The sequence below is a fragment of the Eleginops maclovinus genome, chromosome 4 (genome assembly GCF_036324505.1).
Source record: "Eleginops maclovinus isolate JMC-PN-2008 ecotype Puerto Natales chromosome 4, JC_Emac_rtc_rv5, whole genome shotgun sequence".
NCBI classification, from domain to species: Eukaryota; Metazoa; Chordata; class Actinopteri; order Perciformes; family Eleginopidae; genus Eleginops; species Eleginops maclovinus.
Genome location: NC_086352.1, coordinates 14,394,673 through 14,417,508, shown reverse-complemented (window position 1 = coordinate 14,417,508; position 22,836 = coordinate 14,394,673). Strand labels below are relative to the sequence as shown.

The 22,836-nt window shown below is 40.3% G+C and overlaps 1 protein-coding gene across 11 annotated transcripts; it reads left to right on the top strand.

The window, feature by feature from the left end:
- Window positions 1–21,325, top strand: pax6b (paired box 6b). Of its 11 annotated transcripts, XM_063881913.1 has the most exons (15): window positions 176–224; window positions 6,027–6,202; window positions 8,784–8,857; window positions 9,080–9,133; window positions 9,912–9,935; window positions 12,344–12,474; window positions 12,818–12,853; window positions 12,939–13,154; window positions 13,491–13,656; window positions 16,711–16,869; window positions 17,044–17,126; window positions 17,232–17,382; window positions 17,990–18,102; window positions 18,342–18,483; window positions 19,198–21,325. In XM_063881913.1, exons 4-15 carry the CDS (start codon window positions 9,121–9,123, stop codon window positions 19,281–19,283), a joined length of 1,320 nt encoding a protein of 439 aa, XP_063737983.1. In that variant the 5' UTR covers window positions 176–224; window positions 6,027–6,202; window positions 8,784–8,857; window positions 9,080–9,120; the 3' UTR covers window positions 19,284–21,325. The 11 variants fall into 11 exon arrangements, with proteins under 11 accessions (XP_063737979.1, XP_063737980.1, XP_063737981.1 ...); XM_063881909.1 differs by lacking the exon at window positions 8,784–8,857 and having other exon boundaries at window positions 1–224; XM_063881912.1 differs by lacking the exon at window positions 176–224 and having other exon boundaries at window positions 5,961–6,202.
- The last annotated feature ends 1,511 nt before the right edge of the window (window positions 21,326–22,836 follow it).

Here is a 22,836-nt window from a genome sequence, read left to right as displayed (position 1 = left end):
GCCAACTTGAGGCTGATGCTGAAGGGAAAGTTGCTAGTAAGAGCCGCAGATTTTTTTCCCACTCTCATTGACATTTCAACTTCACGACGGATCCAAAGGTAGATAGATTTTAATCGGGACCTATAAGTTGCTGTCGCTGTGACACGGAGGAGAGATCCGGGGAGGGAAGAAGAGACTAAATACGCACAGGATACCGGTCAGACTCAGCCGCTGCCTTTCATCCGGTGAGTTGGGACTGACTACATTTCAACTTTATTTCTTTTCATTTCTTTGAAAACACTTTATCATTCAAAAACTTGCGTACTTTTCCTGATCTCCTAAACTTTAATGGCTGTAAAGAACATTTAAATCTGGAACTTTGCATGCAGATTGATTAAAAGCCTGATGCATTGGCAAAATTAGGTACAATTATGGGTTAAGTCCTTGCACGTTGCTCAGTGTAGCCCACAGGAGGTGTACAGCCACACAAAGTTGAACATAGCGATCTGACTTTGTTTCTGTTGTCATCTATCACACACGTAGCTAGCGTGTAATTAGCGATCTTCAATGAGGAATTAAGCGCACGTCACTCCGTTAAAAAGCGCCTATTATTGTGAGCTTTACGCCGGGTGGAAATTAAAGCCTCGACCTGTACAGTAAATTGAAAGTGTATGGGCAGCTATTAAGCTCTACTCGATCAATCAACACCGTGCAAATGACGCTGTCCATCAGCGGTTTATGTCAGTATGTGAGCTGGCTGCATATATTTATTTGAAATGCGAGCCACGAGGATTTTTTTTGAGGAAAACTATATATGAGTTAAATCAGTTATTGATTGTGCTGCAATTTACACGTTTTAAAAAAATTATTATTATGCGTAATTTAGCAAAGAAAGTCAAACAACAAAAGCAACAATAGAGGGAAATAACGTGAGCACTTTCATATTAAAACATATAAAGGGGCTATGCCGTGTGTTTATACCTGTATTAAATTGGGGTTTTATATTTTATGTATTTTATTTACATCTCTAATTAGAGGTCCTTCCCTTTTATTTATTTTTTAATACTAATATTTTTATTCATAACGTAATATATAAAAATACTACCTTATTTCCAAAAAGGAGCTGGGAAACTGGATCTCTCGGTCCAGGTTCTTGTATGTTTTGGTCCAGTGTTTCTTTCTGTTACGCTCGTGAGCAGCGCTGTGACACCATTAGCCCCGGTGTTTATCCCAGCCTTCAGCTTTTTGCCAGAAGAGGGCTTCTGTGGACTGTGGCTACACCTTCAGCAGGCTGCACAAGAAATCCTGAATCCTGGCCTTTTTTTCTTACAAATTTGCACAAATAATTAGGTAAATAAAAAAATACACATTTGCAACCAAGGAGGATAAACCCTTATTCAGTTAATACATTACATGTGTTGGCATCTTTATTCACAGAGAAACACGCGAAAATGCTTGTTTACAACAACAACAACAACAAACATTGGTAACATCTTCAAGTATTTTTATTTTTTATTTTACCCGATGGAGTTATTTTGGCATATATTTTCTTAATGTACTGAAAGATAAGTCGACATTAAAAGATTGATTCACTCCAGGACGCGCTCCATGTGAAGCACGCTTGAAAGAAACAGATTAATGAAACAACTGCGCAAAAGTCGTTTATTTAATTATGGTTGATATAAACGGATTTGCTCATTGTTAAAGTGCAAATAATGTATGCCAATAAACCAGAGATGTCCTCATGAATCTCTTTAGCGAGAATAAATCTGACAGTCCGAGGCTGCTTGATGAATGACAGGTCAACTCATCAATTATACAACTTCCGAATTCAGATCGACGTTTGTAGTGATAATTGGATACTCAAAATAAACATCAGTTGAAAATCACTCTTATTATGAATTACTTCAAAATACTAATAATTGTAGAGTGGATTGTTTTTAATACAATTATTGGCTAAAATATAGTCCATTAAAGTGCTGCCAACAAATCAATTATGTTTAATTTAATTGGAAATTAAAAAGGCCATCTCATAATTGTTATTCTTATCATCAATAATTATCAATAGTTAAAATAAAAAAGATGATACATTTTATAATATTGAATTTAATTATTTGCTCAATTGTGCATTAAGCAGGTGTAATAAAATGTAAGGCCTGTACCATTTTAATTAGGCAGCAGGTAGATATGAGATTAGTATTAGGTAATAACAGTTACACAGGGTTTATAATATGAAAGCAGCATTCCTGAAACTACAAAATATATATTTGATGTAATCTTCCCAAAATAATAAGTAACCCCTTTAGTTTTTTCTTTAAAATCTCCTTGAATCAGAAGGAATCAGCTCAGTCCCCTTTATTTACTATATACAAGCTTGTAACAATCTTGTATCATTTTGTAATAGACCTCCCCAGATGTCGTGCTTTATAAAAGGTGACTGAACTATGACCTCCAATGGGAGATCAACACAAAGGCAAACAAGCCTTCAAGAATTAAAAAGAAAAAAGCTGTTTTTTCTTTCACAAAAAAATCTAACCTAATTGGAAGTACCATTCAACCTGTTTCATAGGTGATTAATTTATTTCGTATAAATGTGTAGCAGCCTGTTATCTGTAATCCCAAATAAGAACTAAATTAGGGGGTTTACCCTGCACTACATCCCTCTCCCTGTCGCAAAACAATGTCACTGTTTTCCACTGCATCTCCCTCCCCTTCTGTTTTCTCATTCTTTCATCCTTTTCTTTTTTTTTTTTTTTTTGCATTTAAAAGTTTCTAGATGGGTACAAATACCAAATTGCCCTGGGGGTAAAATAGCGACCAGATTAGGCTTTCTTTTCAAGGCCTGTGGCATTAGTTGCTGCTAATCCGAATTGGGCTAATTGCTTTCCCCACATCAGCCTAACCCGTATTTACAGACTAACACAGTAATATAGACTACCTTACAGAAGAAAACAAGGAAACATAGGAAGTATATATTGCATCTAATTTTCTGATAAAGTTAAGGCTTACTTGACATGCAAGTGAAGGATGTGAAGAAAAACAAATCTGAAATCTCCGGAGAGTTGAGACAACGAATTAGCTCTTGGAGCGGATTTACAGCTTAACCAAAGAAATCAATAACCTACTGGAGGTATTGTTTCCAAAGAAAACTAGCTACTTGACACACTCATCGGGGAATCTGTCTTTTCAGCGAGGGCAAGTTAGTAGTGTGAATGTTTGACAGCTGCAGTCTGTGACAAGTGAGTGGCAATAACATTTGCACTACGAAGGTAGGCTATAACCACAATTATTTTAAATACGGGATGGAGACTGATTGTTTTTTTTTTGTTGAGACCACATTTTAACATTTAATTTGACGATATGCTATGTGTTAATCAGCTTCGCGTTAGACAATTCAGCACACCTTAAGTGTCCGAAAAAAGAATATAATTATATATAACTAAAAACATGTCTGAGGTTTACGTGTCACAGCTCTGATGCGACAGCCAACTCGAGGATACAAAGTTTTGGTAAACACCGGAGGAATTAATCAACCACGTTTATTTTCAGTATTAGCACTATGTCTCTAACTCTACTTAAATTCTCTCACCAGGATATAATATCCCTCCATTAAACAACTAGACTAACAGTTAATTATCATAATAATTTCAGTTTGGAAGTTTAACTCCACCTTCAGCGTGTCCCGTCATTCAGATTGACTGTAAATCATAACCTACGCAAGGTCCCCCATTGCACAAACTCCGATCGGAGTTACTAGGTGGGGGGGTGTTTGTGGTCTAATGCATGTCTAATAGGGGGGTCCTTGACGTGAAAATGTTTGGGAACCCCCCTTAGCTGATATAAGCGGCGGCCATTCACGGTAGGCCTATATGCTGAGCCACCAGTCTAAGTGAGTAGAAACAATGCAGCAAGGAGAAACAGATGAATGTGCTCGTTTAGTTTACGGGTTGTTTGATGAAGGAGTATTGGCCAAAGTGTTGTTCCTCACCGCGGGACCCTCGGTGACAGTTTGAGCCGGTCCTCTCAGCTCATTATCTCGCCGGCCCACTGAGGGCCCCATTCAAGCCGGGCAGTCCCTCTCTCTCTCTCCCCTTCCTCCCTCCCTCTCCCTCTCTGCCTCTCACCCGCTCTCTCTCTCTCTCTCTCTCTCTCTCCTCTCTCTCTCTCTCTCTCTCTCTCTCTCTCTCTCTCTCTCTCTCTCTCTCTCTCTCTCTCTCTCTCTCTCTGGCAGCGTCGTTTGTCTACTCATTGAACCCATAGTCAGGAATGCGATGGTTGTTAGGGATCCCTCTTTCACCTCCGAAGTGTTTTATTGATGAGCTCTGACTTCTCCTACTTTTTCACATGTCAAAGAAAGTCAAGTGTAGGCCTCTATGACTTCATTTCATGGCCTCCCATCCAAAAAAATAAGAAATTTCTCTCCCCTCCCCCTGCTTATGCCTGTCCCTCTCTCTCTCTTTGCCCTTTCATGCACCCCCCTTTCTGCTATAGTTTGGCTTCCACATCCATACAACCCTCATTCTCTTCCCTTCGGGTTTCCTCCTTTTGGAGCAAGCAACGGGGCTCCTCAGAGCTGAGACTGGTGCTGCCCAAAGCTCCGGGTGTATGCTCAAACACGGGCGCAGAGGGGTTGCTTTTGGGTGCATTGAGGTGTACGTTAATAGCCAGTCATTCAACCAGCCCAGTTTGGGAGCGTGTGGCCATGGCTACAAAGTCATTTGCTTTACTTTATTTACGCGTGCTATTTGCTGTCAGGTCGCAGGAATGACGTCGCCGTGCCTCGCAAATGTGTCCATAAAAAGCACCGGAGCTTGCATAAAGGCTGCGCTCTTTACGCATGGTGTCCTTGTTGACAGGAGGGGTGAGGCTATTCAGTGGAAGGTGATACCCAAAAGAATCAACAAAAGCACGTGGTGGGCATTTATTGTTTTTAGTGAGGGAGGGAAGTACCACATGGACATTTTAAATATTTTTAAGGGGAATATGCTCACATTTCAGAGCTTTAAAAAATACTTTCTACAGCGTAGCTGAACTTTCAGGTATACTTTCGGGGCAGCTATTTTCAAGCATAGAGTTGATTCCTGCGCTAAGCTGATTTAAGTTGAAGTGTTTTAATTTCACAAAGTGAGCAACTTCGGAGCAACTTATTTAAACATTTGTAAATTGTTAAATGTCAATCATACTTTCTGCAAGTCACACATGGATGCAGAGACCCCCCATAAAACCAGGGTTGAACCCTTTCCAACATGTCTCTAAACGTTTCAACATATTATAATATCATGTTTTATTGTGACATTACCCACATCTTTACAACAGTGCCTTGTTTCGTTACAAAACACGCTGCAGCGCTTTGTAAATGTTATGCAGTGTTATTAATGCCTTCGTTCACGTGTGCTGCTGCTGCTGTGCTACTTCCCGTTTCCCTGCAGCACTAGTTAGCCTCAGGTTGGAGCTGAACATGCCTTAGATTCCCAGCGCGGAACCAATTCAGCCTGGAAGAATAGAGCCTTCTGACCAATGGGTATTTCCGAGGCAGTTGCTTTGCAATAGGGCAATATTCAGCAAGTGAGCGCAGTGTATTTGCATGCGTGGGCTGATTAGTGGGATGGGAAGGCTCTCTCTCTCTCTTTTTCTCTCTCACTGTGGCTCGGCCCCGTTTCCCGCTTTTGCTATGGTGCAGGGGGAAGTGTTTATATGGGGGATGATGACAGAGGTCGGGTCGCGCTAATGGGCCAGTGAAGAGCGGCGGAGGGAGGCGAGGCGCACACAGCAGACCAGGAACACATACATTAATACACTTGTTCCATCACCAATCAGCATAGGTGTGTTCATTCTCTTACCCCCACCTCCTTCTACCATCATCACCACCACTCTCCCTCCCTCCTTCCCTCCTCCCCCTCCGCACCCCACCTCTCTCTCTCTTTCCCTTCCCCACTCTCTCTCTTTCCGACTCTCTCATTCGCTCTCTCACACGCCAGCGCACATACTCGCCAAACTCCGTGCGTCCTGACATCTGAGTTCACTGTCAATCTCTGTCCCCTTCGCAGGGATATCCCCTCCGTCTCCACCGAAGACCACTGGAAACTAATTTTTCCTCTACTAAACTTCCCGAGAGAGACTGATCCTGGTCGGCTTTTTTGTGCTCTTTCTGTGGTGTGGAGAACTAGGCTGTAGCCTATAGTTTACCAAGGACTCTAACAACGAAGCAGGATGCCCCAAAAAGGTGAGATCCTGACTTAAAGTTTTGTGTGTGCTTTCAAATTATTATTGTTGAAAATATATATTATTATAAATAACACGTTTTATTATTGTATTTGTTGTTATTGTATTTTATTTTTAGGGTTAATATTATTATTATTTGTATTATTAATATAGGTCATTTATTCTCGGCTGTAGGTTGAGTGCATTGGTGAGGTTTTGGGTGTTTTATCGTTTGGACTGTGCAGCCGGTCTTCTGACCGGACTCACTCAAAAGTGCGAACAGCCTTTAGCGCCTCTGTCTGTTTTATCTGCTCGATTTTGTTGGTGTGTTTAGGCCTACGGATAGCTTACCGTTTATTTATGACACCAAAGAGTAAAAAGTCACGTTGGGCCAGGACAGTGATCATCGTGGAGAATGGGGCGCAATGACCCGTTGAGGAAAGGTGTCAGATTGATTCATGCAGGCGAGTCACCCAAGCGCCTTCTACAAAAAAAAGCCCATGGAGCACTTGGGGAGGAGGCCGGTTTTTGAGTGTTTGTGTGTCAGAGAAAACACAACTTTCACCGTTTTTTAAAACCCGTTTCCCCTTATGACAGCTAGTTAAACTACTTTTACATTTCAGCACATAGGCTGTGTAGTATTTTAAAATAGTATCCTTCTATCTTGAGAGGCCAATCAGTATATGATTTTAAATAATAACTCAGATGATTTATTCAACGATTTTTATAAACGTAACAAATGACTCAAATTGCTAATGCTTTCAACTATTTTGTCAAAACAAACAAATTATTTGAAATAAACAGATGTAGTAGTTTTCTGCCATTAAAATGTTTTATGTTGTTATTCTGAAAATAATTCAACCTAAAATTATAACATCATTTAAAAAAGAATGATGGCAGAAACCCACCAGTCCCATGGCTTAATACAATTGTTTAAATAGGCTACACTAAAATTATTAATGCTTTGATTTGATATTAAACCTGTTGGCAACATGCAGGCTTTGACTAAAACTGAATGCATTCTGTCATATGTAACATATTTTAGAAGTCACGTATTAGCCTTTATAAAGGCATTACAAATATATATTATTCTTTGTTATTCTGCAACTTGCACCCGGGCCATTGTAGTCCAGGCCTACATGCATTATTTCTGCATATGAATGTTGTGAGCGGCCAGAATAAGCATGTTGAATTAAGACATTGTTGTTAAGGATTACCAAAGGAAAAGAAATGCAGATTAGATTGTAGTTAACCTCGGGAACAACAACGTTTGAGCTTTCGACCTTAAATAAATGATTAACCACTTGGACCCTAAAAGGCTAAAAGCTACTGACTGCAGGTCGTTTCAGGCTGGTCAAACTTAAATAGGCTTTTAAAATAAAAATAAAATATTCCACCTTAATTTAGACATCATGACATAAGGCAAAACATAACATTAATATCTGAATTAATGATCGTGTTGGTAATTTTATGATATGCTAAACAGGCTAACTCAGGCTATGTGGTCCAGTGATGGAATCTGAATTTAATTAATTCAGCCTATTTGTTAAACATGAAAGAAAGCTACAATCTAAATGCAATGCGGCCTCTGCGTGCATCCTACCAACTAGCCATGAACTAAACACAGGCTGTTATAGACGTCGCTATCAGGCCATTTTGCTCTGCACACAACACAACTGTGCATGGAGGGAGAAAACGAAAACTTCAGACTTCTCCCTCCCTGGCCCCCTTTTTATCTGTCTCCCAGTCAATAGCTTCTTTAATGCATTTGTCTTTTCCAATTGAGCGCCCTACTGTGCTGTTGTGTCTTTAAACCCGCTTTACAACCTGCACCAGCAGCACCAAATAACCACCAAATATTTGTAACAAGAAATTACTTTTTAAAATCTTTTCCTATAAAAGCAGGGACAACAAAACCCACATTCACACACTATAGCTGCACCGGGGTCACGGTCGTGTATCTGTGGGTGTGTGTGGGAGAGTGTGTGTGTGAATGGTCCCGGAGGGGGTGGATGCATGCCTCCGGCTCTTTGTATTAATCTGAACTTGTTGGTGTGTTTAGTGGGGAAGCTGTGTGTTTCTAGTCGCGGAGGCCGAGTTTTCGCCCGGGGTCTGAGGTATACGGAGGCAGAAAAGGGGGGTGCATTGTTGGGAGTCCAGCAGGCTTTATACAGCAGCTTTGTACCCCCTCCTGGTTTGGACTTTTGCAGAGCAGTGAGGCGAGGTAGACAACGTGTGTCACTGTACAGTTTCCACGATAGACTCCACAAGAGGAGGGATATCAAGTAAAGAATAATAATAGAAGCCTCTTGCTGAGACGATGAGGGCTGATTCCTTTATAAGCCTTGAAAAGAAATAGTGATGTAAAAGAGTTATAGGCCCAATATCACGGCTGAGCTGTTGGTCTGAATTTATTTTAACAAGTGCTGTTTGAAACAGGCCCAACAGAGATGTTAAAAAAATCTTGTCACGCGTCAATTTTAATTTATTTGCTTGTCAGATACATTTAGGTTAATTATTAATGTAGGGCACAAATGAAGATAAAGTAAGTGCATCAGTATAGCTGTGGCTGTGCTAATGTGTTGTTTTGCTTTGTCCTATAGGGAGACATTAAGTAGTGAAAACGGCAGATGATTGACTAAATTGTTATAAAGTGGACAGTCAACTCTGTTTCCAGGCAAGTTTAATTAAAATACACATACACTGAGGATGTGAAAATTCATTATGCATCTATAATGTTTTAAGCACAAAGAACCCCAAACATTATAATAGCAAGATAAGATGAGAAACTTAAATAATACAAAATAAATTACAAAAAAAGTTTCAAATAATTGAAATGTGAAAAAATAAAATGTGTACAGGATACTAACCATATGTGTTTTCCCCTTGTGACGCTTAGAATACCACAACCAAGCCACGTGGGAGTCTGGCGTAGCCTCAATGATGCAGAACAGTAAGTTGTTTTCTTATGTTGTTCTATTTGTATAACTTTTGATTACAACCGCAATATTATATGCGGTTGCATTGAAGCAACACCCACTGACATTATGCACAGGTTGTTATAGCGAAATAACTTTTAGAGCACTTTAAAGGAAAGGAAATGTATGTGCAGGCATAAATTTGCATGACTTTGAGGTGCAGGGGCAAAATATTCTCAGTTATTTTATGGCCGTTTCATTGCTGTTAATTTATTTTTTGCAATGATAGGTAGAGAAGTTATTATTGAACAAGTTAATCACACGTCGTCCTGCTCCATAGAGAGGGAGGGAGAATAGAGGGGGTTGGGTTGAGAGGGAAATTTTTGTTTCTGCTTGAGTTGGTATTAAATAATTGCACAGCCGTCTGCATTAGCGTTAGAGCTGGCTGCCAGGCTGCATACAAGATTAGCTGCGTAGAGAAGAGCCCTGCATGAAACATGAGGAATAGCAATAATGTCTTATGTAGATTAGTCCATATTCTTCACGGACAGACAGCATGAACTAGAAAAAAAATACTCATATTATAACCGCAGGCCTCACTGTTAGGTGCAGGCTGAACTCACAGCAGAAGATAAATATTAACAACTATATTGTCGTGGGTGCCAATCAAAAAAAAAAAAAAAAAAAAATGGTACATGAAGTTGCTTATAGGCCTCTGTGTTTAAAGTGGCCCACATATTTGTCTTATTACTGGTGTGTGTTGAAACAAAAAAGGATAAACATGAAACATTTTCTCTCTTGCTGCTGGACAAGAGGTGTATGACATCTGTGATGAAGGTGTGTGGGTTGATTTTATTTTATTATTCTCCATATACCTTTATGACGTGTCTGTGCTGTTATCTGTGCGATTTAGTGATACAAAAAAATATGTTTGATGACAGTTGGATTGTTTGATGTGAGGAGGTGTGACTTATAATTACAGTGACCAGTGATGACAATAAATACATATTTTTATGAACAAGAGATAGAGTCTTATTTTATAGTTTATTCCCTGTGATTTTTTTAATTTGCTTGCCCGTGTTCCATTATAGAGATGATGAGGCCTTATCAAAGCTGTATACAATACCCATTGCTTCTGCTTTGCAGCGGATTGATGATAATGGGATGCTCCCCTGGCTTGGCGTGTGATGTCTGGTGCAAATAGCCGATATCATTGGGCCCGGCCCTTTGGGTTGTCTAAAGGTCGCGACAGCCTCGGTGGCTTTTGTGCTAATAACTCCTGGGTGTATATGGTGGGGAGCGTCCAAATTGACACCATATGTTTTCCTATTAGTCGACTTGTAATAGAATACAAGGCGCATAATCAGCGCCAGCGGGCGAGATCGACTCTGGGCACTTGAGGGAATTGTGCCATGATTAAGACTTAACCTTAGGAGAGTTTGATTTTTATGTGATGTCCTTATCCGACGGTTTTATCGATCCGGAGGATTTATATGATAGCTACAAATCAGAGGTGACTGGAGAACCCGCAGAGCAGCACTGCTTAATGCGGCTAGGCCAATTCCAGCGTAAGAAGTCTATTAATTCCACTTAATCCTGGAATTACCAAAGAGCTGGAGGGATGATAATGGATTTACTATCAATCAGATCCACGCTGGAAGATTATTACACATAGCGGCCAAAAGGCATATGTTACTCAGTTAAACAGGTTTTTCCCAAGCATGTTGATCATTTATCTAAAATTAAATAGCAGTTTAAAACAGAGTCCTGTGACATATTTCAGATTAAAGACGCCTACCGATTGCACACAACAGGACTGCAGTGGCTGTGAGCATTTGTTGTCAAATACAAACAAGGGGGGAAAAAAACTGCTTGTCACTTTTAATATGTTAAGAATCCAGGCGCGCCCTCGTTTCTGTGACCGCGCGTAGCCCCTGGCCACCTTAAAACAAAGTCTCCCTCGGAGGGTAAACGAGTAGCGTCCAATTTTGTCTGAGTGATATCCAAATGCAGACAGAAAGGGTCGTTTTATCATGCTACTATTTGTCGTGACGATGCGATTTTCAAAAGCAGAGCGGTGTCATAAAGTGACATGCCTGCCACAAGTGCTCCAACTGATCTTTTCAATTAGCCTCCCATGCATGATCCGAGGCGACTTCCGCCTATTTCCAGAAATTAAGCTCAAACTTGACGTGCAGCTAGCTTTATTTTAAAGACAAATGTCAGGCAGGCTCATCATATTTTCCCCCTCTTCTATATTTGGAGCTTATTTATTGCTAAGGAGCCTCTGCTCCCGGAGTCAATGTACCGGGCGGCAGCGCAGGGGAAGGGAGCTGAGAAACAGAGAGCAGCTCAGGCACTCCGGGGAGTCAGCTCTCCCTTTTGGCTTCAGGTTTGCTGCTTTATTCTATGCTTTAGAGGAATACCATAGAACACATTACGAATAATCTCTAAAAAGCAATCTTTTATAGGCAATATCCAATCATAAAAATACTGTTTTACTGCTGGTATTGTATGTGGTTTCCGCTGAATTGATGCGTAATTATTGTTTTGTTTTGGAGGACTATCGTTGAAAGAACTTGAAGATTTAAAGTCTCTTTCGGAATAGCGATGCTTTTAAATATAAGCTAGTTTAACATATTATTGCAGGTTAAGAATATTATGTGATCGTCGGTGCTGCTGGTTGGCATTTTGGAGTTAGTTTATGAGTGAGTTGCAGATGTTGCTGATGCGTAGCTTTAAGTGGGTGGTCATGGATAAATATGCGACTGTTAATAAAGAAGTTTGTCGGTTTGATAAAAGGTTGGATGAGTTTCTTATGGGCTAAAGATCGACTGATGCCTTAATTTATAATAAGAAAAATACGTTTTTAACTGTTTTAGTTTAATTAAAGTACGGCTATTGTCGTTGGATCAATGTTCTGCATGTCTTATTAAATAACTGCGCAATGTTTTCTGCAGAGAGCAAAGTACCAGTGGTGTGACAGTTTCGTAAAACTATAGTTATATTAGTGCACTTCGATTTTACACCCTGTTTTCTACCATTTTAAATTGAATATTTTAAATTGAACTGCAATTAGCCTTCTGTGCCTCTGTTTACTGTCTTCATCTTTCATATTTCACTCGGTTATCCTGAGCGCTTCTATCATTCTCTTCTCCATTAAATGAAACTCATTTGCTTTATCACATATTTTAATTGGAGTTATAAAGCGATGTGATGACTGAGATGCTTTTCTTTCCATGTAGGTCACAGTGGCGTAAACCAGCTTGGTGGTGTGTTTGTTAATGGTAGACCGCTGCCGGATTCCACCAGGCAGAAAATAGTTGAACTTGCTCACAGTGGTGCTCGACCCTGCGACATCTCCAGGATACTGCAGGTGACACTAACACACCTTTTGCACAAAAACACGGTTATGCAGATTTTGTTTGGTATGGATGCAATAAATTAAATCGTTAAGCAAAGCATGAAAGACTATATATCTTTTCTTTTATGAAGTCCATCTTTAAAATGCAACATTTAAGCTGCAGTAAAGCAGCCTGAATTTGCCCTTCTGATTTTTTCAGCCGGTAAATGATCATTTATTAGTTAACATAATTCCTTTAATTGGAAACCAAATAAGACCAGTAAAAAGTACAGTAAACTTTAAGCTTCTATATAGAATAAATATATTATGGGAAATGCCTAATATACCATTCAAGGCATATTTTTTGTTTTTATAGACCCATGATGAAGTCCAAGTGCTGGACAGTGAAAAGGTGATAATTTTTTGACGCCATCTCAGAAATTCCATTAATAGTCGTAAATAATGTATGTGAATTGTGTCTTTTGTTTTCTATACAGGTATCCAACGGCTGTGTGAGCAAAATACTGGGCCGGTATTATGAAACTGGCTCCATAAGACCGAGAGCAATAGGCGGCAGCAAGCCCAGGGTCGCCACTCCAGAGGTGGTCGCGAAAATCGCTCAGTACAAGCGGGAGTGTCCGTCTATCTTTGCGTGGGAGATCCGTGACAGACTTCTGTCGGAGGGGATCTGCACCAACGACAACATACCCAGTGTAAGTGTGCTGACTGTAAGTTATGTGCATGATTTAATTTGCCACATGAAATGACTTTTTTTCTCATGCAGTGGAGGAAAAGGAGATGGGCAACGAACCATTCAGTCTTATTAAATACAATGCGTTTCACATTGCGGCGCGCAGTTGTGATCACCCACACATACAGTCAATTAGAATCAGCTCACTGTCCATGTGTGCGCGTTGGAACACCTTCCTGTGTACATTTATTTAGATTATTAAGCCTATATGTGTGCTATGAAACTGCTGCTCCACATATATGTCTACACTGATACGGTGCTCCATCTAATCTTTTATCATATGTAATTTGTCATTCAGGTGTCATCGATAAACAGAGTCCTCCGCAACCTGGCTAGTGAAAAGCAACAGATGGGCGCAGATGGCATGTATGACAAGCTGAGAATGCTCAACGGTCAGACAGGAACTTGGGGGACCCGGCCCGGCTGGTACCCCGGAACATCAGTGCCAGGGCAGCCCAACCAAGGTGAGCCTCATTATCACACGGTGGCAATAAAGACACCTTGACGATTGCACGGTTCTTAAAAAAAATAGAGATTCCAGATATTGTCAGACACGAATAAATATTTGACCAGTCTTATTGTGAATGTGGCTGCTTTCGGATACATGTGAATTCCACAGAGGTCACCATAAATTGCCATGTTTGAATATGAATAGTTTTATTGCTTTCTATTCCAGTAGTTCCGGTACAAGTCTCTGTTTAGAGTAAGGTATTGTATTGGCATGCTTTGATGCCCTGAACAAGACCCCCAATTAAGACTAGTCGATTAGAGGAAGCCATAGGCCATGCATGCAGTCTGAATGCCTCCACTGTCCCAGACATGGATGTGCGTGACAGCGACTTGTCCTTTCAGCAGAGGTGTCCACCCAACAGCCTGCATTTTCCTCCCCTCCTGATGGGGAGGCAGAGCCGGGGAGCTGTGTGCGGGGATATTAGTACAAAGGAATGTTTTCCTTCACACGCAATGATTGGTTATGGGAACGGCCCGCACTACGTGTAATTGCTCATTAGAGAGGGCTTTGTCTCTCATTATGGCAACATGCAGGAGTGTGGAGATGGTAAGGCTGCTGTGGAAATGTTCCACTTCATAGGGTTTCCTGTCGGCCTTCTGCAGGCCAAGCACTGAGCACATTTTTTTTAATGGAAACATCACCTTATACGCTTACTTTGCGAACTAAATATCCATGCATTAAACAAGTATTTCTATGAAACATTGATTAATTTGCATCATAAAAGGGAAATGGAAGTGCTGGAATTCACTCGTATCAAATAATAATTTGCATTTGTTTGATGACCATTTGGACACGTGGGGCTGTTATCAAAACGCAATAAAGCGGAAACGACCAGAAATACAGCTAAATTATTAACTTTAGTTCGGAATTCAAACATTTTGTTTTTTTAATCAAATATTATTGCTTTTGTTATATTTATTTTTAAATAGTGACGTTCTTTTTTTAACTTGATAACTGTTTCCAAACGCCTGTAAGATTGATTAATTATTATAGATTCTTAATAAAGATTGTGGTTTGTAATTAATATTTTAACTAATAATAATAATAATAATAATTAGCTTTAAATGTGTTTTGAATTCAATGACTATTTTAGTAAAGCAGTCTCAGGGGAAAGAAAATATGTTTTCCATCTGACAGCCGAGTAAGCAGATATAATAGCTACATGGAGAGTGACAGGGCCCCAAAAGAAGACAACTCTATCCAAAAGGAACGACTAAAAACTCCTCACCGATTTCGTCTTTTATCTCATTCTCATTCGCTGGCTATATGGCTCTAAATCCCGTCTATAGGATTTAGTCTCTCACTTTCTCTTTCAGTTCTAAGCGGTTTCTCAAGAGTGTTTTGATCCGGTCTCAGCAGCTGAAAGGTGCCGCAATTGGTTCGGTATCTCTTTTTTGCTGCTTTTCCGCCTCAGTGGCTGAGACATCGTGATACTAAAGAATGAGTTTATTTCCCAGCGCTTTTATAAAGAAAACAAATCCCATCCTAGCGTCAGTGGGTCTGGCAGACGGATAATAGCTGCACATTCACTCCTTTTTATGGATTATCCTGAGTGAAGAAACAAATAGCATGGTTACAAACTGTTGGCCTATAGAAGAATACTTTTTGTCTATTTTCCGCAGCGAGGGAAATTGTCAAGAAACGTGTAGCACCAGATTTTCCTCCAGAACTTTTAAACAAACAAATGTGTTTTCAGATGTACAGCAGTCAAGTTGCCTGTGCGAATAGAAACGGTTTTAAAAATAATTATATAAAACAGTTCTAACTGCTACATCTTTCACACACGACAAAATAAAGTTTTCACACAAATGTGGCTATGAATGTAACTCACATGTGCATGCCTTTATATGACGACATGCACCTGTCCACAACCTTACAACAACCTCGTGTCCTTGAGCAAGGTACTACTTACTAAAACTATGCAAATCTAAATCTGCATGCCAAAAGATACATTTCCCTTCATGAGTTCAACCCATCGCTCCAGAAAAAACTTCCGTGAGATATTACATAAACCACCCTCTTATCAACGCACCCCTGCTTACTTTCGCATTAACTTCTCGGTGTGATAATGATGTCCAACAACAAGACAGACATTAGTCGATAAGCCTCGCCCTGCAAACTGAAGGGGCAGTGAATAGATTGGCCTTATTTTGGTTGTTCAGGGGGTTGCATGCTCTCTCCTCACTCATTTGTTTCCAATTGAAGACAGAAATCCTGACTGGCGTGTAGCTGGCCGGGGGACGTGATTAATGATGGTAGTGGATAAGGGTTAACACACTGGACTCAAAGCTCTGTTGACTGGGATCCTCGTACGCACAATGCCAAACTACTATAGCCTGCGCGCCTCCAGAGAGAGAGGATCCTTTTGTCATCTCCTCCAAAAGCCCCCCTCCCATATATTACACCCGCTGATGGCTCACTGCTCGTCCCTGGCTGTGTCCATAGTTTAATGGTTTCCCTTACTCCTGAAGGCATTGTATCATTCTGAAAAGCGTCTTCTTCTATTCAAAAGTTGGTGGTCACCTCAATGGCTATACCAACGCCCATATGGGAACGACCATTGAGGCATTGCTCTGCCCTAAAAAAGGGGGCTAGAGAGTTTGGGGTTTTAATACATTTCATAGGCTCTGAAAAGAGGCTCGCCACATCTTGTCACATTTCTCTTAACCTTTTGAGAACACACGCCATTGTTGGGCAGCGATAAGTACGCGGAGCTTTTCCCTCTGCAGCCTGTTTTTCCCACAATATTTTATAAACAGTTTAACCGCGGAGGCTTTTTCATATTGTTCCTTTTCACGCAGGCAGTCGTCTGTAATCTGCCAACATTAAGAAAAAACGGCAATAATTCATCTGATTTTGAGTTTAATCAGCCATGATAGGGGCTTTAATTAATGATGTTGCACCGCGGTCTGTACAATTAGCTGTAGGCCGATACAACACGAGAGCAGAGAATTAATTATTCAATTAGCTTAATTGAATGTATATTTCTTCTATATTTTTTGTGCAGATGGCTGCCCACAACCAGACGGTGCAGGAGAAAACACAAACTCCATCAGCTCGAACGGGGAGGATTCAGAGGAGACACAAATGCGACTGCAGCTCAAGAGGAAACTACAGAGAAACCGCACGTCTTTCACACAGGAGCAGATTGAAGCACTGGAAAAAGGTCGAACAATCAATGAAAAATACTTTTATATCTACCACATTGACTTTTGTAATGATAACAAATGTATTAGTCATACAACACAAATACGTTCTTAATTGTTTTGAAACACATACATATTTATAATAATAAAACAAATACTTACTTACTTATTTTGTACGATTTTTTGCAATACAGAATTTGAAAGGACTCATTATCCAGATGTTTTCGCGCGAGAGAGACTAGCAGCGAAAATCGACCTGCCCGAAGCCAGAATACAAGTGAGTGATAGTACTTTTTTTTTTTGCACCGGATATATGAAAGTTTTCAAAAGTTATGGTAAAGGAAATGCATGTGAAAAAACTAATAAGCACATTCCTTTGCAGGTATGGTTCTCAAACAGAAGAGCAAAGTGGAGGCGAGAGGAGAAACTGCGGAACCAGCGCCGGCAGGCCAACAACTCCTCCTCCCACATCCCCATCAGCAGCAGTTTCAGCACCAGCGTCTACCAGGCTATCCCACAGCCCACCACGCCGGGTAGGTCCTCCACAGCCGGGACAAACACCTACAGAACACCGCTAAAAAAATATATTTCCATTTCCTATTAAAATAAAATATCCAGTGGTGTAAAGTAACTAAGTGCTCAAGTACTGCACTTAATCTTCCATCTCTGAGAATATGTCAACCTTTTACTGCACAAACGTTACATAACATAACTCGTCACCGTTACTGTAATATAGTAAGCAACAATACATTTGATGTCAATGAGTTCAAGTCAGACAACACGTGAAATATTACAAAATATTATGCGGATAAATATTAAAGGGGAAAAGAGGCCTCGGTGGCTGTGCGCTCTACTTCACATGAAGAAGCTCCGGTGGTTTCCTTTTGATGGATGATTGAGCAACACTTCTAAGCTAACTATCTGCGCAATTACCGAATCAGGCACGAGGGCACACCGGCAGAGCTCATGCTCACAAGTCTATCACCTGAGACACGCGCTGTGCTGTACAGTATGTGTCCGGGCGATCAGCCTGCCAGATAAGGCGTCACCTTGCGCACGCAATGGGCTACGCTAATTAGACGCCCACTCTATTTGTGTGTTATTTTAGCGGGTTTTAACTATTTATATTTTCATTCACAGTGTCTTTCACCTCGGGGTCAATGCTTGGTAGACCTGACTCTGCACTTGCAAACACATACAGTGCGCTGCCCCCCATGCCCAGCTTCACCATGGCAAACAATCTATCTATGCAAGTAAGTAAAAGACCATAATGCTCACTGGTGAATGATGTTTAAAGACTTTTCCTGTAATATATTATAACGATTGAAATGATTGTAAGAAAATGAAACAGACTATACTGTGGTTCCTGGCCAAACAAAAACAATTAAATGATAGCTTTCTTAGAGAACAAAAAATATAAATAAATTACCAGAATTAAAGACTACAACGTTGGTTGGCTAAGCTAATGTCACATTCTCTTCCCCATCTATAGCCCAGCCAGACCTCCTCTTATTCCTGCATGCTGCCTACCAGTCCGCCTGTGAATGGGCGGAGCTACGACACATACACGCCCCCTCATATGCAGGCACATATGAACAGCCAATCAATGACCACTTCTGGTACCACCTCAACAGGTAGGCAGACAGTTCATTGTTTACCAACATGCTTGGGAATTAATCATAACAAACAGTGCAATCTTTGAAACATCTGCCACCTTTTCTGTAATTTAAGGGGTACTACAGTACATAGCCATCTTTGATTTATGATCTGTTGCAACAACTTTCTTTTCCTTTCCATCTATCTGAGCAACTTCATGGTTTTAAACAGATCAACATTTCTACCTTCCATATCAATTTCCCTCTCCAGTTGCATGAAGCTCATTTCATCTGCGCGCTGTACGCCATCATGTCAACCCCACTACTCCAGCCCGTAGTTTAGTTCCACCCCATTAGGATGCTTTTACTGGGAGCCATATATACCGGTTATAGTCATGAAGAGTTAATCATGCATAACCACATTTCCTCTGTGCTAAATTGCTAATTAATTTGATTCATTTGCTGTTCTACTCTCTCTGTTTAAATGCCATTGCCAAAGCCTCAATTTATCGAGCTTGCAAGCCTTTTACTGTGCATCCATGTGCAGAGCATTGTGACTCACTGCAGCTCAACTGCTCGTCTACCTATTTGCAAGCATTTAAAGCACAATGCTCTGTGCTATGAGGCTAACTAGTGTTAGCTGTCAACTAACTGTGCATGGTGCATCCACTCATCTTATTTAGCATGTAGACTTCTGGGGCTTTCTTTTAAATGTATTAGTTTTACTGACATTTTCTCTTTTTGTCTCTGCAGGACTCATCTCTCCTGGAGTGTCTGTCCCTGTCCAGGTCCCAGGCGGCGAGCCTGACATGTCTCAGTACTGGTCAAGACTACAGTAGAGAGAAGAGCTACTTCACCCTGTAACCACCCACTCCACCATAGCCCTCCGGCAGTGCTCCTCACACATACACGGCACAGGAGAGTAAAGAAGGAGAGAGGGTTGTGAAGCAGCAAAGGACAGGAGAGGAGAGGGGAGGAGGAGAGAAAGAAAGAGACTCTGGGAGAGCCTTCGGACGTCTGGGCTTTGTTTTCCAGTGGGACTGTGTGCTGTTCTGTAGCTCTAGGCACATTCAAAGGAGGACTTGGAAGACAGAACAACAATGGATAGACCGAAAAAAATGGACCTCTGTAAAGTGCCCGGTGTTAAATTTTTATGGAACAAAAACGTATCTGTTTTTTTTTCTATTTCCAACTTCAGTCATTGTTTCCTTTTTTCTCTGGTGTGTTAGTAAATGGCCATTTGTATGTTAATATGAAAAACCAAGATCAAGTACTGATAGATGGACTGCTAGAAAACCATGTTGGTCTTGCGTTTGTTTGAGAGAGGAGAACCTGAGAGATTCTGCCATGACTATCTTTTGATCTGCTTATATCGAGACTTTCTACCAGCCTTTGCATGGTCTCTGGACGCTGTTGCATATCATTAAGACGAAAAGCTGGAGGGAAGACTCTTACTGTGTCAAAAAAAACAACTATTTATTGGTCTTATTTCTTACGAGTGGATTTTTAGCAGAGGAAAACTCAAACTCGATCCACCCACTGAGGCTGTGGTCTTGACTCCTCTGATGTGGGCCTGCGTTTGCCGGCTTATTAAACACGGATCACTATCAACAGCTCAAAGTGTGCAAAGACGGCACAACATGCGACACAACTCGGACCTCTTGCTTCGGTGGTTGGATTGACTCTAGATTACCACGAAGAACATTACATGTGGGAAAACAGGTGTAAAAGAAAACCTGTAGTCTGTAAATGGTAGACTGCGTCTTCGATATACTCCAGTTTGTTTATGTCAAAATGTAAAGTACTTGTCTTCCCTAGAAATCTTCCAGAAAGATTTCTCCAATAAAAGTTGATTTCATTTATATCCCTGAGAATATTCTATAAATGTTCCATGCATCATGAAATACATTTCTTTAGGGTCAGGTACAATTTGTCTCTTAGGTATAGTTGTATTATAGTGTCCTATGGTCAAAAAAAAATTGTGCAACTAGAAATATTTAATTCCTATAATTATGATTAAACATTGCTTGACAGAGTTTTAAACTTAAGTGTTTGGCAGTTGTTTACAAGTACATATCAGATTTAATCATTGTTGATTGTAAAACAGACCAAAGCCTTTGTATTTCATCTAGTACACAATGTTTTTTTTAAAGATATTAGTCTTGTGTTGCAAAATTTTGTAAACACGTTCTGTTCGATTACATTGGCTTCGAGTTCGTAAGACTGCAGTCGAACCACGCAGTCCTTATTTATAATTGAAGACCATGGGAGGGTTTTTCTAGCATCATCTGTCATGCTATTTTGAGTTTTGCATTTTTATTTCAGTGTGTACGTAAAACATGGACACACACTGGGTTTACGTCTGAGCAATGCTTCTGAGATAAAAACGTCTACACGCTGTCTCTTAAATATTTCAATTTAATTTTTATTTAAAATGGAGCTTTCTAAATGTATTTTGTGAAAACTATAAAACATTTTGTACAGTAAAATTGTGTCTTAAAGAAAGCCTTTTTGCCTGTTCAATGTTGTGTGTTATAAAGTGTCCATATTTACTGACCAACAAAAATATAGACATAACGCATCATAACCGTACATTTTTATGAAATATAAATGCTGACAAATGCCAGTACAAGAGCCTGTTTTACACACACAACACCTCCAATTCCCACCAAACAAAGGTGTCCTAAATAACAAACCTCTCTTGATGTAACAAGTCGACACAGACCACACAGCACAACACCGCCCCACAATGAGAAAGGTCAAGCAATTCAACATCACTGGCTCTTGTTGTACTAGAGTTACGATGGTATGAAAAAAAAAAAATACAGCCCCAATGAGGAGGAGAAGGGAGCAGAGGAGAGAGAAAAAAAGTCATGGAATAAAGCAGTCAGTGCCTAGAGCGAGGCAAAGGAGCGATTGTGTGGCAGAGTGAGTTATTTTGCTTCACTTGCTGCCTCAGTAGGGGGGCTGAGTCTGTGTGTATGTGTGTGGATTGAGGGGGTGTGTTAGAGAGAGAGAGAGAGAGAGAGAGAGAGAGAGAGAGAGAGAGAGAGAGAGAGAGAGAGAGAGAGAGAGAGAGAGAGAGAGAGAGAGAGAGAGAGAGAGAGAGAGAGAGAGAGAGAGAGAGAGAGACAGCATGTAAAGGAAAGGATGTCCAGGAAAGAGCGAGGTCAGGTAACATTCACACAGCTTGTAACAGCGGCAACTATCTTGCTAAACTGATTAATTGAATTTACACGTCTCACTTAATATTTAATAGTCCAATCAGAATTTCGAGGATCTAGGTTAATCAGATTTTTAAGAGGATTCATTTTTCTCTGAAGCTAATGCAGTTTCTCTATTCATTTAATCCAGTTTATCACACAGACCGAGGAACAGTGTTTCGAGAGCTAGGGCAGGGGAAGGGGGGGGAAAGGAGAAGAACATTAATAATTACAGAGAGTGAATGAAAGATAAATTCAAAACGCAAGAAAGACTGCAATTAGAGGAAGTCTAAATAATACACAGCCTCGGGATAAAAAGGTTTAAATGCCATTCTCCCTCTGAAACAAAATCAGTCAATTAAAGATTTAGCAAAAGTTTCACAGAACTTTTTGTAATCTTTTTTTTTATTTATGAGACAATCACTTTGACCCTGAAATCTTGATTCCAACAGAAAATACAAAACAGTGCTACTTGTGTATTTTGTAGACTATATTTGATAGGTTGATTTTATTAAACCAAATTGGCAGAGAGAGATGTCCAATATGGTAAAAATGCACTGTCCCACATTTTACTACTTGAATAGTGCTACAATGTGACGGACATTCAATAATACAATCCATAAGACCTCAGCTAAAGCTACTGCAGGACAACAACCATGGCGTTGGAGAGGAATCAATAGGACATGAGCGGCAGCTGCCAAAAGACACGATAATAAAAGCGTATTCTCAGCCCTCGGTCCCATGGCTTCCTGTCTTTTCTACAGGCTAAGTGAGGCTTTCAAGAAGCAGGTCTCGGAAATTGGCCAACAGCACTGAGTGTCCATCTTATGTGTCGTTGTTGCAAATTGTATTAAGACCAAATGCAAACAAGAGAAAAGATTGCCTCATATGAAATACTGACATTTTCCTCCCAGGTTTAAATATTTAATGAGCTGTTATAAAACTCATTAAAAAATGTTATATGATGGTAAGGTTGAGCTAAGAACCGTATCATTTATACTATGGGTGAGGTGTGAAGGATGAGATTGTTCAAAGAGCCTCAATGAATGAAATGAAATGAATCCAGAAAACACTGATCAGGGAAGAATACATTATTTACCTGAAGTTCAAGTCATTGTGTGATTGTGTTCAGAGGCTTAAGTTAATTGAGATTTCCTTGTACCTTGAATTAGTTTTCATACTCTCATAA